The sequence below is a fragment of the Lutra lutra genome, chromosome 16, assembly GCF_902655055.1.
Source record: "Lutra lutra chromosome 16, mLutLut1.2, whole genome shotgun sequence".
NCBI classification, from domain to species: Eukaryota; Metazoa; Chordata; class Mammalia; order Carnivora; family Mustelidae; genus Lutra; species Lutra lutra.
The window spans coordinates 14,495,138-14,510,072 of NC_062293.1; the positions used below are offsets into that span (position 1 = coordinate 14,495,138).

The following is a 14,935-nucleotide window of genomic DNA, read 5'->3' on the forward strand; positions in this document are numbered from 1 at the left end:
GGAACCTCTGGCATCAGATACCAGCACTGTCACTCACTACTTCGGTGACCTTACATAAGTTATGGAGCTGCTCCGTGCCACAACTCTATGAAATGGGGATAGTTATAGCACTCAACCTGTAGGACTGTTACAGTGACTAAGTGACGTGACTTGCTATACAGCACCTCATACAGAAGAAGCACCCGGTGAATGTGAGCTGGAATGTCTATTATGATATATACCACATTTATTTTTTCTCTGGGCCACATTGTAGGCTAGATCCCAGACACAGGTTCTAAGACAGGGTCAGGAGTGAGAAAGCATTAATATATTCAAAAACAATAGTAAAAATTCCCTTTTGTTGAACACGGTATGAGTGGTTTACCTACATTTTCAGTTAATGCTTGTAACAAAGCTATGAAATAGCTATCATGATTCTGCATTTATGAATATGGAAGTTGAGGCTGAGATGTTAAGTCATTCACCCTGCAATCACAGGGTTACCAGATGGCAGAATGAGTCATCCCCAGGCCCATTTGACTTCCAAACCTATGCACTTAAAAGTTCTATTAGACTCTTTTTCGCCTTTCCTGGATTTACTTCTCTCCATAGTACCTATTACAAAAGAAATATACTCTACCTCTTCCTGTTTATTGTATGTATCTAGGCACTAGACTGCAAGCCAATGGGAGCAGAGACATTACCTATTTATTCACTGCTATGTCTTTAACTCCTAGAGTAGTGCCTGATACATAGTAGGATTTCAATACATATTTGCTGGGGGAATGAATGAACATTCTCTCTACCCTCTCTAAGGGCAGAGAGAATCAGCACTTCTTGGTTGCCAAAAGAAGGTGTTCATTCATTCCTTCATTTACTGAAGGCCTTATAAGTGTCAAGCACTGAATGTAGAGTCATAGGGACAATCTATAGTATCACAGGTAGGCTGCCAACTTTCCAATGTGGTGATTGGTCTGTGTTGGATCCTGCTGGTCTATAGCGTGTACTAGCAATTTATCATTGATAATGACAAATATCTTGATGGTACATGATGTTTTTCACTGGTAAGGTATAGTACCTCATTAGAGAAAAGTATTCAATTCAACATACATTGAGTACCTACTCTTTGCTGGGCAACTTATTGGAGATAGACAGCTCTAAGGTCGAGCTTTGCTCTTAAAGAATTCACAGACAAGGGGCGCCTGGGTGGCTCAGTGGGTTGAGCCGCTGCCTTTGGCTTGGGTCATGATCCCAGGGTCCTGGGATCAAGTCCCGAATTGGGCTCTCTGCTCAGCGGGGAGCCTGCTTCCCTTCCTCTCTCTCTGCCTGCCTCTCTGCCTACTTGTGATCTCTGTCAAATAAATAAATAAAATCTTAAAAAAAAAAAAGAATTCACAGACAAAAATAGACCATTCAAATGCAATGTCATGAAAAAGTACAATAACATGGTGGGCATACTGCTATGAGAGCAACAGGGACCAAGTGGTGAACCAACTGACTCTTGCATCAGTCAAAGCAGCACCACTACCCTTTGGGCCAAGCTACTTTAGGAAAGCATAGAGCATCATTGGTCCCTAAGATACTACTGTTGTAGGTGATCACCTACACCCAGAAGTCTGTATCATGTAGGGTATACAATTCATTCAGTAGATCAGTCTCCCTGGCCCAAGATAGCAAAGTGTTACACTCAGCCTGCCCTTCCCATCCCTTCAACCTGAGTGCTCTGTGATCCTGAACTCTGCCCTTTCTACATGGATCTAACTGAGCCATACCAGGGCTGGCATGCATCCTCAGGTTCAAGTTCTTTTAGGCCTTTGGAAATGTCTCCAGGACCGCTTATACATCTGGTTATCCACACTTCTGTTACTATCGAGCCTCACTATCAATGGCTCTATATAGTGATATTAGCGGCTCACAATAATTTTATGAAGATAAAAGTCATTGAATTAGTCATTTGTCTTTGGGGAGAAATGACAACTTTGCCTCCCCCATCCCTGAAACTATCCACCTTTACAGATCCAATCTGTCACCAGGTGTTGTCTGGTCTCTCAACTCTGTCCTGTCTTCCTATCTTTGTAATCACATCCTAACACTGGCCCTCACACCAGGATTATCTATTGCAAGGGTGTCCTGGACCATCTCTGTTCCAGTTCATTCTTCAACCAGCTGTAGGAGAAGCACTTCTAATATGACCCCTATTTGATATCACTATTCATGGATTTAAACTCCTGCATGGTCATGATCCTTCACTTTGACCCCATCCCCGTCCCAACATGCCTCCTACTCTGACCACCCTTTCCCCTTTGGCTACTGAAAAACTTCTGTTGTCTTTAAAGACCAAGCCCCAGATCTCCTTTGAGGCTCCCCCAGGAGAGTCCCATGGTCACACCTCAGTTCCCACCATACTCTGCTCCCATCTTCAAGTCAGCAATCCCTGAAAAGATCTAGCATCTGCCACAGCCACTCTGCGTAAGCTCTCAAAAGACCAAGTCTGGGCCTCAATTCACCTTACATCATTTGATACTTAAAACAGAGCATGACACATTGTAGGAGTTCAATAAACATTCATTCAGTGAGCAAATAAAAGACTAATCCTGATTAGTCTACGTGATGGGCCTGTCTGCTATATTACATCCTTTATAGATGGACTATTGTTCCCTAACATTTCATTCCTAATTCTAAACCATCTTACATGTACTTCTGCAAGATGGCTTCTACTTTTCACATTTTCATTTACATATTTTTTTAAAGAATTTTTTATTCATTTATTTGACAGAGAGAGATCACAAGCAGGCAGAGAGACAGGCAGAGAGAGAGGAGGAAGCAGGCTCCTTGCTGAGCAGAGAGCCCGATGCGGGGCTCGATCCCAGGACCCTGAGATCATGACCTGAGCCGAAGGCAGCGGCTTAACCCACTGAGCCACCCAGGCGCCCCTCATTTACATATTTTTAAACAGAGAGTCATTTCTTTGGGATTCTTGCTACATCATTTTTTTCACATTTTTTGATATCCACCCAATGAGTTTGTAAGGCATTTTAGGATGTCAATCTCTTTGGTTCCTTTTCCCCACTCCTAACCTAGAGCTTTTTGATGGTGCTCTGAAAACAAGTAAGTCAATGATTACATGGAAGGAAGGATGGAATGTGTCTTAATAAAATATAGGTTAATTATTAGGCTACCACCTTACTTGAAGTTTTATTTGATCTTATTGAGGAAACTAGGAAGGCATTGGGGACTGATGATGATGGAAATGATTTCTATAGCTATGTAACATCAATGATAATGACAGCATTGATTTGTACCCCCAAACCTGTATGGCAGGTAAATTTAGAATCAAAAGTACAATTTTATTCCCTGACTCCTGGCTGCATTCTCAAACCTGTAGTCTAAGAAGCTTTCCTAGGAGGAACTTTGGGTCTCTGTTCCTTTCTCAATAGGCAGATAGTGTCAAAAATTACTGACTCCTGGGGCACCTGGGTGGTTCAGTTGGTTGAGTGTCTGCCTTCTTTTCTGGTTGTGATTTCGGGATCCTAGTACTGAGCTCCATGTAGGCCTCCCTGCTCAGCGGGGAGTCTACTTCTTCTGTCCCTCTTAACCCCTGCTTGTACTCACTTGCATATGTGCCTCTCAAATAAATAAATAAAATCTTAAAAAAAAATTACTGACTCCTTCCTTCTGTATCAAAAGCCAAAATCCTGAGCCAGAGTGCACTTGTTTACACAAAGGACCAAGTCTTCACAGCAGCTAAGTAGTTAATTAGTAATTTCCTAGTATCTGAAAATAAAAACATATTCCATAACAACAAGATCTTGATATATTTCAGGGAATATTTAAACATGGAGATGCCAAGACTTCTTAAAAGTCAACTTCTGTCTTTATTGCTGTTGACATTCAACCTGAATTACGGTACTGGTGACTCCTTAAAGTGGCATAGAATGTTCTAGTTTACAAATTATTCAACCTTGGGTGGCTTCAGGTGTCATCGTCATCGTCATCTTTCTCTGTGGGAAGTGTGGGAGGGATGGTGGTCAGCTGCCACTTCTCCCCAACCTCACACTCTCACTCTGCTTTAAGCCTGTACTGCATCCCTCCTGCTTCTAGTCTGGGCCCCTTCAACTCTGTCCCTTCTCCCTCCAGATAGCTCCCTCTAACACAGTCTGATGCCATTCCCCTGACCCAGACTCTCCATGGTTCCCATTGCCCCTAGGATACAATTCACACTTCTTTAGGTGGTTCCCAAGATCCTTCAAATCTATAGGTCTTCCTGTGGCTGCTTCTGCTCCCACTATGTTCCAGAATGCCTGAAATTTCTGGTACTCCTTCCTGCCAGGCCTGTTTCGCTGCTTCTGGATAGCTTCCTGCAAGAGTCCTTTCCTGATTTTCTCTTTTCTCTCTCTGTAAAGGGGCTGTGGGAGTGGTGCCCAGAAACATCTCACCCTCTTCCACTCATTGGTCTTTCAGAGCTATTTTCCAAACCAAAGTTGGAATATTCCACCACCCGTCTGGACCAGGGAAAAAGCCTGGACCTGTGGTGCTCCATTCCAGGAGCACCTCCAGCCAACTTCACCATCCAGAAGGAAAACACGACTGTGTCAGAGTCTCAAAATTTCACCAGAATCGCCTCAGCAAGGGACAGTGGGACATACACCTGCAGAGCAAGCGTGGGCAGGGTGGTCAAGAGAAGCAATGCAGTCCTGATAACTGTGTGTGGTAGGTACATGCTCACTGGCTCAGAGAATCTTGGGATGGGATGGGACAGAGGCTGTTTGTCACCAGCTGCCACCCTCTCCAGGCTGAAAGCAGATCAGACTGAGGCAGAGGAAGAACTTGGGAGAAAGAGAGAATAGTGAAATCAAGAATCCAAACAAGTGGGTGTATTCCCACTCAGAGTACCAGGAGGAGGCAATACAAGGAAAGCATAGGCAAAAGTCAAGTTCATGGCTTTATTGTGGCTGCTTGCTGACGATGGGGCTGAGCTGGCAAGATTCTGGCTGCTAGAACAGGCTCCCACTCAGGGAGGAAACATTCCTTATTCAATAGCAAACTTTAGGATCTAAGTTCCTCCTTTTTAAATCCATATCCTGGCTGACAAGCAAGCCTAGGTCTTCTGGTGGGCAGAATGTAGGTGCTGGGACCACCTAAAGCCATGCTTCCCAGAGCTGACCGTGCATGCAAAACCTGGTTAGAAGGCAGGTGGAGATGAAGCCAGATTCCACATCTCTCACTAGTGCCTGCCTTGGGGATGCTGGGCCCTGGACCCTTGAAGTAGAGGTCTAAGTAAATGTGGAACTCTGGTTAGGCTGTCACAGGCTCTGCTGTGACTCAGTCACTGTCCTTTAGTTTAACTTGTGGCTGTGCTTTATGCAGCCAAGATCTTAGTCTCTGCTCAAACAGGGTCGTATTTTCTTGTCAACTCTCTCGTCATGGAATTCCAAAGGAAATAATGTAAGAGACAATGGCGGACTTTTACATTTTATAAGCTTTATAAATAAGTGAACTTTTAAATAAGGACCTAGTAGAATTCTTGCTTCTTGAGGCATGCAATTTACTCTCAAACGAGGCTGAGGCACTGAGGATTTGTTTTCAAATTGAATCCATTTGGGTACTTGTTATAGATCTTATGCTTTTCCTGTATCTTTTCTCAACACAATAGCAACATACGGATGTGTGAGTGTACAAACATATAAATGTGTATTTAGGAAGATGTAATGTTTTTCTTAAATTGGTGTCACCCTTATTTTTGTTTATAGCATTTGCTTCTCCTCTCCCTCGTCACCCCCAATCCTCCCCTCATCCCCACACACATCACTTGTCCATCTTAAAATAGTCCTGTGAAGGTAGGTGAGACAGGCAAGTAATTATGGTCAAGCCAGAGAAGCAAAGAGCAGAGTTTGGAGAAGGACCCTCTTGGGCTGGATGTTTTGTTTCTGCCTTCAGTGTTGTTCAAGCTGTTTTTCTGTCATTCTAGAAATGCTCTCCACGCCCAGGATTTTTTATGACTCCAGCTCTGAAGTGATAAAAGGACAGACCATTGCAGTCAGTTGCCAATCTGTAAATGGAACTGCGCCTATTTCTTATCACCTTTTAAAAGGAAATAGCATCTTGGATAGCTGTGACATGAACTCGAATGAGCCTGCAGTATTCAAAGACAAACCAACGGAAGATGTAGAATACCAGTGTATTGTGGATAATTGTCATTCCCATAATGAAATGGTCAGCGAAGTCCTGCGGGTCAAGGTCATAGGTAAGTGGCTACGCTGGGGGAAGAAATCTTGTGGTTTGGGGGCTTTACTTCATATCTTCAAAGGTTTGGGGTTCCCCAGGGGTTGTACGCACTAGTGTTTGGTACTCGTGCAAAGGCCCTAAACATGCCATGTGGCAAAGCAGGACCAAGACCCAGGTAAACAAGGCCAGAAAATATCTGGTGGCTCTTGGCGTGGCCAGTGACATCTCTTGGCAGAACCTTTCAATCGAACTGCTGAAATATCAGAGTAAAGTGTCCCGACGTCAAGAACCACTAAAGTTGTGTTATGGGGCTCCCTTTTTAGAGGAACTGACCACCGTCTCTGAGAATTGTAGACCAGAGTTTTTCTCCGCTGTTGACCCTTGAGGTTGAAGACTCCATCATATGGAGAACCTGCAGCCATGAGAGCTGCAGACTGTGGTCTCATGGGACTGACACTGTCATACTCAGGAGAAATAGACCTTTGTGCTGGGGTGGATATTTTCCATTGAGCCTCTGACTTGTCATCTCTCAGAAGGCCTCAGGACCACCATTGTTTGCATCTCTGAGATATTCCACATCCTTTTGTAAAAAGCCTAATAGGCTTCTCCTTCTTCCTCCTCCTTCTTGTTTAATAACTGCCTATCTGCGGGTACCACTGTGGACCTCTTAAGTAGGCTAGAGATTCTTGCTTCTATTAATGTATGGTCCAAAAGGAGCCATATATTTCAAATTAATATCAGATCAAGAGTTGCTTGCTCTACCAATTAAGCCGGCTGGGTGCCCCTCAAATTAATATCAATATATATAAAGCATCTAATGCTATAGGGCATACAAAAAAAAAAAGAAAACCTATTGTTTTCAATGACATAGCAAGAAACACAGGATGTCCTGATTAAATAATGGAGAAATAGTTTAGTATATTTGAATGACAGTGCAAGTAAGCATAGGAAAAAAATGCTGCTAGGGAACCCATGATTGTCACATGAACTATCCTTACAACAATGGTGATAGGAATTCAGGGCATGAAAGGGATCATCTAGCTTGAATCCAAAGACCTGGGTTGGGAGCCAGGTCTTGACAATGGGTCAAGAAAGGGCTGGGTCGGGCACCTGGGTGGCTCAGTTGGTTAAGCGACTGCCTTCAGCTCAGGTCATGATCCTGGAGTCCCGGGATCGAGTCCCACATCAGGCTCCCAGCTCCATGGGGAGTCTGCTTCTCCCTCTGACCTTCTCCTTGCTCATGCTCTCTCTCACTGTCTCTCTCTTCTCTCAAATAAATAAATAAATAAAATGTTTAAAAAAAAAAAAAAGAAAAGAAAAGAAAGGGCTGGGTCAAGAAATGGCCAACCAGTTAAATACATGAGCAAAATGTCTCCATGGAATAGTTCAAAAGACTGGGTAGATCAGATGGCTGGAAACAAAAGATTGGGACTGGAAAATCATTGGATATAAACTGAAAATGTGACTGAGCTCAACTGTGAAGGGCATCGAATGCTGGTCTCTAGAGTTGAGAGTTTGTCCTGTGTGCAATAAGAGCCAGAAGAGGAAAGGAGGTCATGAGGAGGATGGAGCTTGGGGGAGATTAACTGGGGTGCTCTATCTCTTAGAAGTGGAGACTTCAGACCTCACAATACCTTAAGAAGTCAACGCAGAGGCCCATGTGAAACTGTTTAAGTTGGTTTAAATTGGGTCAATATTAGCGGCTAACATTTACCATGAACCTTGACCATGTGGGCATCCCAGTGTGAAGTAGTCTAGTAAATTATCCCTGTTAATACTTACAATAGCCTTGTAAGACCCATGAAAATACTATCCTTGCTTTATGATGATGTGTCAAAGGCTTAAGATAAACAGCTGATGGGGAGTGGGGCTGGGAATTGGGGTCGGGCAGCCGGGCTCCTGAAGCTGGTTTGCTACCACCCCACTGTGCTTCAGGAGGAGAGAGACTGCCAAATCAGGTGGTACCCTCCAGGACTCTGCCCTTATGGTTGAACTCCACCCTCCCATCTCGGGCCTGGTGCTCCCTTTTGTGGTACTGGCATCTCCATGGCCTGGCCACCCACTGCATGCTCAAGGAGGTGATTCATCTCCTAGTCAGATGTCAGGGGCGTCTGGGTGGCTCAGTCAGTTGAGCATCTGACTCTTGGTTTTGGCTTAGGTCATGACCTCAGGGTCGTGAGATGGAGCCCCACATCTAGCTCAGAGGGGAGTCTGCTTGGAATTCTCTCCCTCTTTCTCTCTGCCCCTCCACCTGCTCTCTTTCTCTCTCTCTCTCTCTCTCTCTCAAATGAATGAATAAAAAATAAGTCAGATGCCAGTCGGCTGACCATTCCATTCTCACACTAATATGAAGATCTACTTGGGAAGACAATTGAGGATCAGAATTTTGGTAATTAAACTTGGAAATGGTATATGGGAGGAAACTGAGTTCTGCTTGGATCTGCTGAGAATGCCAGGTTGGCAGGGCTTCCTGGTGGAAACACCCAGGTCAAAATCAAGACCTGGAATTCAGGGGACTAATCGGATTAGAGCTATCTATTTCAGCATTAAATGCTCTATGTTTATGTGTTAAATGCACGAACAGAAACTATGATGTAGATGAAATCACCAAAGAGGAGAACGGAGATGGAAAGCTGAGGACTGAATTTTGCAGAAAGTCCATATTTAAGGGGCAAAAGGAAGAAAAACTAGTGAATAAAGAGGGAGTGACAGGTGAGGAGGTTAGAGAATCTGGGCTGGGAGGCATCAAAGAAGCCTCAGAGGAAGCCACACTGGTTCTGGATGGGAAGAGTGGACAGACCCCTATTAAGGACTGGAATTAATCTGCTGAGGACTCAGGGAGGGGATCGTCAGGGGATCGGGTGACCTTTGCCGTTTCTTCAAAACTGGAGATGGAGAGCAGTTTCCAAAGCAGAGGGTTGGAAGTCAGGTGACAGGGGTAACAAAGTGGGAAATGAGGATGTGAGAGCAGCTGGTTTAGAACATTCATAAAGGAGAAGGTAGAAAAACAAGAATAGCTAAAGATAGTGGGTCAAGGTTACTCACAAGACCTGGAAGTGCCATACATCTTTGTAAGCTCAGGGAGGGAAATCATACACACACACACACACACACACACACACACACACACACACACTTAACAGGATACAGAGATGAGCTATAGTGTCAGGCTGAGTGGTCAGTAATACTTGAGGGGCTAAGTGAAGGGAGGTGTCTCCAGGAGGCATCGGTTGCTTCCCTTCTGGGCTGAGGGAGGAGGGAGATATGAAGGACGTGGGATGAGGGTGGTGAATTGAGTAAAAGGCACACAAAAGTAAGTGAAATGATATGATCATTGACTCTCTCTGCTTGAGTTATTTCACTCAGCATAATCTCCTCTGGTCCCATCCATTTGCTACAAAAGTTGGGTATTCATCCTTTCTGATGGAGGCATAATACTCCATTGTATATATGGACCATATCTTCTTTATCCATTCATCTGTTGAAGGGCATCTTGGCTCTTTGCACATTGGCAACTGTGGCCATTGCTGGAGCACTGGGTGTGGTACATAAACAATGAATCTTGGAACGCTGAAAAAATTAAATTAAATTTAAAAAAAAAGAAAAAAGGGTAAAATTTAGCATAGAAAAAAAAAAAAAAGGCACACACAGCCCCAGTCTCTGTCACAGTACAGCAGGAGGCTGGCCTTAAGCAGTGCTGTGTCGTGTTCTGTCCGTTGTGCCTCCCCCATTCCTCAGCACTGTCCCTTTCCCTGCCTTTCAGCCCCGGTGGATGAGGTCAAGCTCTCTATCCTGCTGAAAGAGGATGTGGAGTCTGGGAAGGCCGTTGTGCTTCGGTGCTCCGTGAATGAAGCGTCTGGCCCAATCACCTTCAGTTTTTACAGAGAAAAAGAGACCAGGCCCTTCCACCAAACCACCTTGAATGAAACCCAGGCCATTTGGCACAACTCAAAGGCTAGCAAGGAGCATGAAGGACGGTATTACTGCACAGCCTTCAACAGAGCCAATCGTGTTAAAAGCAGCCCCCAAAGCAACATACTGACAGTCAGAGGTGAGTCAGGGTCTCAAACAGGGGGACATAGTGTGACCTCAAAGGGTGAGGCCCTTGTAAGAGGAGGCGGACCACTGTTTAGCTCATTTCACTGAGGATTAAGAGACCAATGTCTTCCAGGCTCTTTTGTTGCAAATGACAGACACGCATCCACATTATATAAAAGAGGAATTGGTTATTATAAAAAATTAGGAACTTTTCCCATAGTTGTAATTCCCAATTGTTGGTCAAGAGATACCAGTTGGTCCATGTTGGGTCAAATGTCCACCCATGGACTACCTATGGCCAAGGGGATTGGGTCATGCAGAAGGGACATAAGGGAGCCCACACAAGTGGGTAGAAGGTGGTCTCCTAGTGAAGGAGAAGGGCTGAATAGACCCAAAAAAGGAGTCGACTTCAGTCCAGTGGTCCTTTAAGCTGATGCTGTAGCAAACAAACAAAAACCACACAAGAACATTTCTGTGCCAGCTGTGAACAGTATCTTTCAGAAGTAAGATGCTGGTTATAAGGACTATAAAAATTAGTCTTATTTGTTGCTTGAACCTGGTATTATTTCTTGCTGGCAGAGGAAAAACTTGTGTTTGTGTGTGTGTGTGTATTTTTTTTCTTTGTTTCCAGTCTTTCTTGCCCCATGGATAAAAGGACTTATTGCAGTATTTGTCATTGGAGTGATAATTGCCGTCTTTATACTTGGGGCCAGATGTTATTTTCAGAAGAAAGCCAAGGGTGAGTACAGTTCTTTCATTCCATTCTGGTAGGTTGCTCTGTCCAGGAAACGGGCCATGGACAGGAGGGGCTTCAGCTTCATGGAGGCCTGGTGCTCTGCCCCACTGGGAACCAAGGAGATATAGCTGAGAACAATTGCTTTTCTCTTTGTGGTGTCACCTTGATAATCGAAGACTTTGGCTTTGGTGGGCAAAAAGCTTTTATTGCCCTTTGGATTTAGTTAGGCACAAATGAAAGCAACTGCTTTCCTAGTTGGACAACCCAGAAAAGATGCATTGGAGCGGTGGTGAGGGGGAGGTTGTAGCTACGTGTGGTCAGAAGATACTCTTTCATGGGGTTGGCCACACCTAGTCCTGCAGCTGGGACCTTCCCTGCCCAGCTCCCCATCCACTGAATGCCTCCCAGTTGATCTGCCATTTGTGCCATGATTTCTACCCTGTGCTTGAGGTTAACCACACATGGAAAGGAAGCCAGGATCACCCAGACACTCAGGAATCAGTCAGCTAGCATGAACTTAAGGAAAAGGGCACAGCCCCAGTACATTCTGCATCAATTTCTGTGGAGTACAGCAGTTTCTTTTGGAGCTCCAGCGCTGCGGCCTGGGATGGGTGGGGACAGATGGGATGAGGCGGGGCCCTGGGCTTTTTCTAGAACAAGAAAGCTGCAACCCTTCTGGGAAGACAGGCTCCAGAACCAGCCCCTTGCTAAGGTCTCAGGCCAGCTTGGAATTAAGAGAATAAGGACTGATGTAGCCTTTCCTTCTTGGAATCATCTTGAATTGAAGAAAGAGTTGCCTGTTTACCCTTACCTGGTTCCTTGACTTCATCTCCACCACATGCCACTAAAGAAACTCGCTCCTGGCTAAAACAGTCAAAATGTCCATATTTCTGGAGGAAATGATGTGAAATCTCTTGGTATAAGACCAAAAGAAGACCTATTTTGTTTATTTGTTTGTTTTTTTCTTCTTTTTTTGAAGCGGAATATATTTGGCTTTCTTTTCTCTTTTTATGGGTGTTCAATCTTCAAGGAAGTCAAATATGGTGGAGATGAGTGTTCTTATCTGATACAAACATGGGTACATTATACTAACTTTGGATTTTCTCTTTCTCTTTCAAAGCCAAGCAGACACCAGTGGAGATGTCCAGGTCAGTGTGTGTATTTAGGAGGGAGGTGGCTGCTCTGTAGACATGCATCAACTAAAGGAAAATTCTGGTCGTTAGAGGGTTTTCAGTATCCCCTGGAAAACCCAGAAAAATAAGGATCTTAGGTGTGAGTAGCATAGGGAAGTGTGAGTGTGCACACATGTGTGTGTCTTTGGCTCCATGGATGATTGCCAACTATCCTTCAATGGAAAGAGTGGCTTTATTCTGAGGTCATGTCCCTCCTATACTGTTCCTTGTGAGATCCCTTTTTCCTTATGAAATTATACTGGTAATAGATGGAATTTTTAAAATTTGCGTAATTTGCAAAATAGAGTTGGCCTTAAAAAAAAAAAAGTGGTAATGTTTCTACTGTTCTTGAAATCCAAAATCCGAAGGTATGGAAAGGATAGTTCTGTTCTGGAGAAAAACAGTAGCATAGGATGAAGAATTCAGAGGGATAGAATTCATCTTGGCCCTGACACTTTTTTTTTTCTTAAACAAACACCAAATACCGAATTTATAAAAAAGCTTCACATATTATATATAAATTAAAAGAAATTACACAGATTCCCAAGCAAACTATTAAAAGGTGTCATTTTCATTTCTAGTTTGAGGCTAATATTGACATGTATGAGAAATTGTGTGAGAGCAAATAATACTCTTGATCAACAATAATGAAATCATACATACTACTTAAGGCAAAATATTTTATATTTATAGTAACTATCATGTACAATAATATTCAATTTGGCAGAAATTTATCTGAAACAATTTCTATACATACAAGAATATATTTTCCTAACAGGTAATTTATATATAAGTGAAAGTAACAAGGATATATGTGTGTATGTATTTGATTAATATAGGATAATTTTGGTATGCCAAATATTTATGAGACGATAGACTATTTAATAAATGGAATAAACAGAATAATCAAGCAATTCTGGAAATAAGTGAAGACCGTCCAAAGGAGGTCAAGAAAACGTTACTTCTTCAGAGCTTGCTACAGTATGGGAGGGCCCTCACACTTATTTTAACAGCAAAGAGTTTTTATCAACCTTCTGGAAAAATGGTTAGTTTTCCACAGGAGAGAGTAAAGTTTTCCTCACTTCAGAAAACTGGTTTTCTCATGATCTTTCCTTGATTGTTTTCGTAGTTTGAAGTTAGAGCCAAAAAAAGTCATATTCTTTCTTTCCTTTTGAAATTTCATTTCAAGGCCAGCAGCTCCCCTTCTGAACTCCAGCAATGAGAAGATGTTGTCAGATCCCAATACTGAAGCCAACAGACATTACGGTAGAGTCGTGGTTTCTTGCTAAGTGTTTTCCCCTAGCTGGCTGCACACTCCCCCACCCCTCTTAGAAGCAGAATCTGTAGGTGACAGAGTTCAAGTTGGAAGGGAGGCCCTGTCCTCAAGCAGGGGCACTTCATCTAACCAGTTGTGGAAGGGTGAGCTGATAAGCAAAACAAAAACTTAGGAAGAAAGGCGAACATTTTACCCTAATCTCACCACCTCCTAAACATGCTGGGGAACAAAGGTAGAGAATGATTACAAGGCTGCAGATACCCATCCTGGGTTATCATCTAAAACTTTGAACATGGCCCAGGTATAATCATTATCCTTTTGTTAGAGCTTGAGAGAGCATGTTATCTGCTGAAGTCATCGGTAAAAGATCTCAGGTGGAATTATTTATCACAAGCATGAGACAGTTTCCTTTCAGCTTTTACCAAAACTGCTTTCCATAGTTCTCTGTAGTGGAGGCATTTAAAAGAAAAAAGTGGTACAAGCAAAGAGTACCTGATAAGACTTGGGGCAAGCTTAGAAACCCGCTCAGTTGGGTGGGGAGCCAATCCCGGAGTTCTTAATCCCATCTGGTCTCTGAGAAAGCTCCCAGCAGGGCAGAGAATACTATCCCATGCAACTAGTCCTGTCCCAGACCAGGTTGGGGGCAGTTTTCTTTATCATCAGGTCTGGGAAGAGAATGCTGATGTTCTTTTCTAATTGTGTAAGTGTTCCGGAAAATGAGAATTTTAGGATAGTCCTCTAGCAGGGCGTACTTGAGAAATATATTTTAAGAACTGAGCAATTCTTATAACTACCAAATCATCCACCTTTAAAAAGTAAATAAAATAGGGCGCCTGGGTGGCTCAGTGGGTTAAGCCGCTGCCTTCGGCTCAGGCCATGATCTCAGGGTCCTGGGATCGAGTCCCGCATCGGGCTCTCTGCTCAGCAGGGAGCCTGCTTCCCTCTCTCTCTCTCTCTGCCTGCCTCTCCATCTACTTGTGATCTCTCTCTGTCAAATAAATAAATAAAATCTTAAAAAAAAAAAAAAGTGAATAAAATAGCGCCTGGCTGGCTCAGTCAGCAGAGTGTGAGATTCAGTCTCAGGGTGGTGAGTTCAAGCCCCACAAAGGGCATGGAGCCTACTTAAAAAAAAAATAAACATAAACAAACAAACAATAAATAAATAATAAACAGATAGAAGAACCTGGGAATTCCTGAAGTCCATCAAATAGAACAGGAACTAAAGAAAACACACGGTGGGGTATAATCCTTACTAAAAAGTGAATAAAAGATTTGTAATAACAAAAGTAATGGACCAGGAAAGAAAACAGAGCAAATATATCATATAAGAAACTGCATTCAGAAAAATTTGGTGACTGTTTAGCAAAAAGTAAGCATTACAGAAGAAGTACATTTTTGTGGTATGGGGGGGGCTTTTGGTTATTTGTATTACACGTAAATACATAGTTTAAATTGAATGCTAATGTAGACTTACATTAAAATAAGATAAAACGTGGAGGACATTGGGAG

General features: G+C 43.2%; 1 protein-coding gene across 2 annotated transcripts in view; it reads left to right on the plus strand.

Annotated features, from left to right (window-relative positions):
• Positions 1-14,935, plus strand: part of PECAM1 (platelet and endothelial cell adhesion molecule 1) — a 56,515-nt gene that overhangs the window by 18,020 nt on the left and 23,560 nt on the right. For both annotated transcript variants that reach the window (XM_047706653.1, XM_047706654.1), the window contains exons 6-11: positions 4,441-4,689; positions 5,948-6,223; positions 9,968-10,255; positions 10,874-10,981; positions 12,099-12,126; positions 13,340-13,416. In XM_047706653.1, the coding sequence (XP_047562609.1) occupies positions 4,441-4,689; positions 5,948-6,223; positions 9,968-10,255; positions 10,874-10,981; positions 12,099-12,126; positions 13,340-13,416 (1,026 nt within the window). The remainder of the gene's footprint in view (positions 1-4,440; positions 4,690-5,947; positions 6,224-9,967; positions 10,256-10,873; positions 10,982-12,098; positions 12,127-13,339; positions 13,417-14,935) is intronic.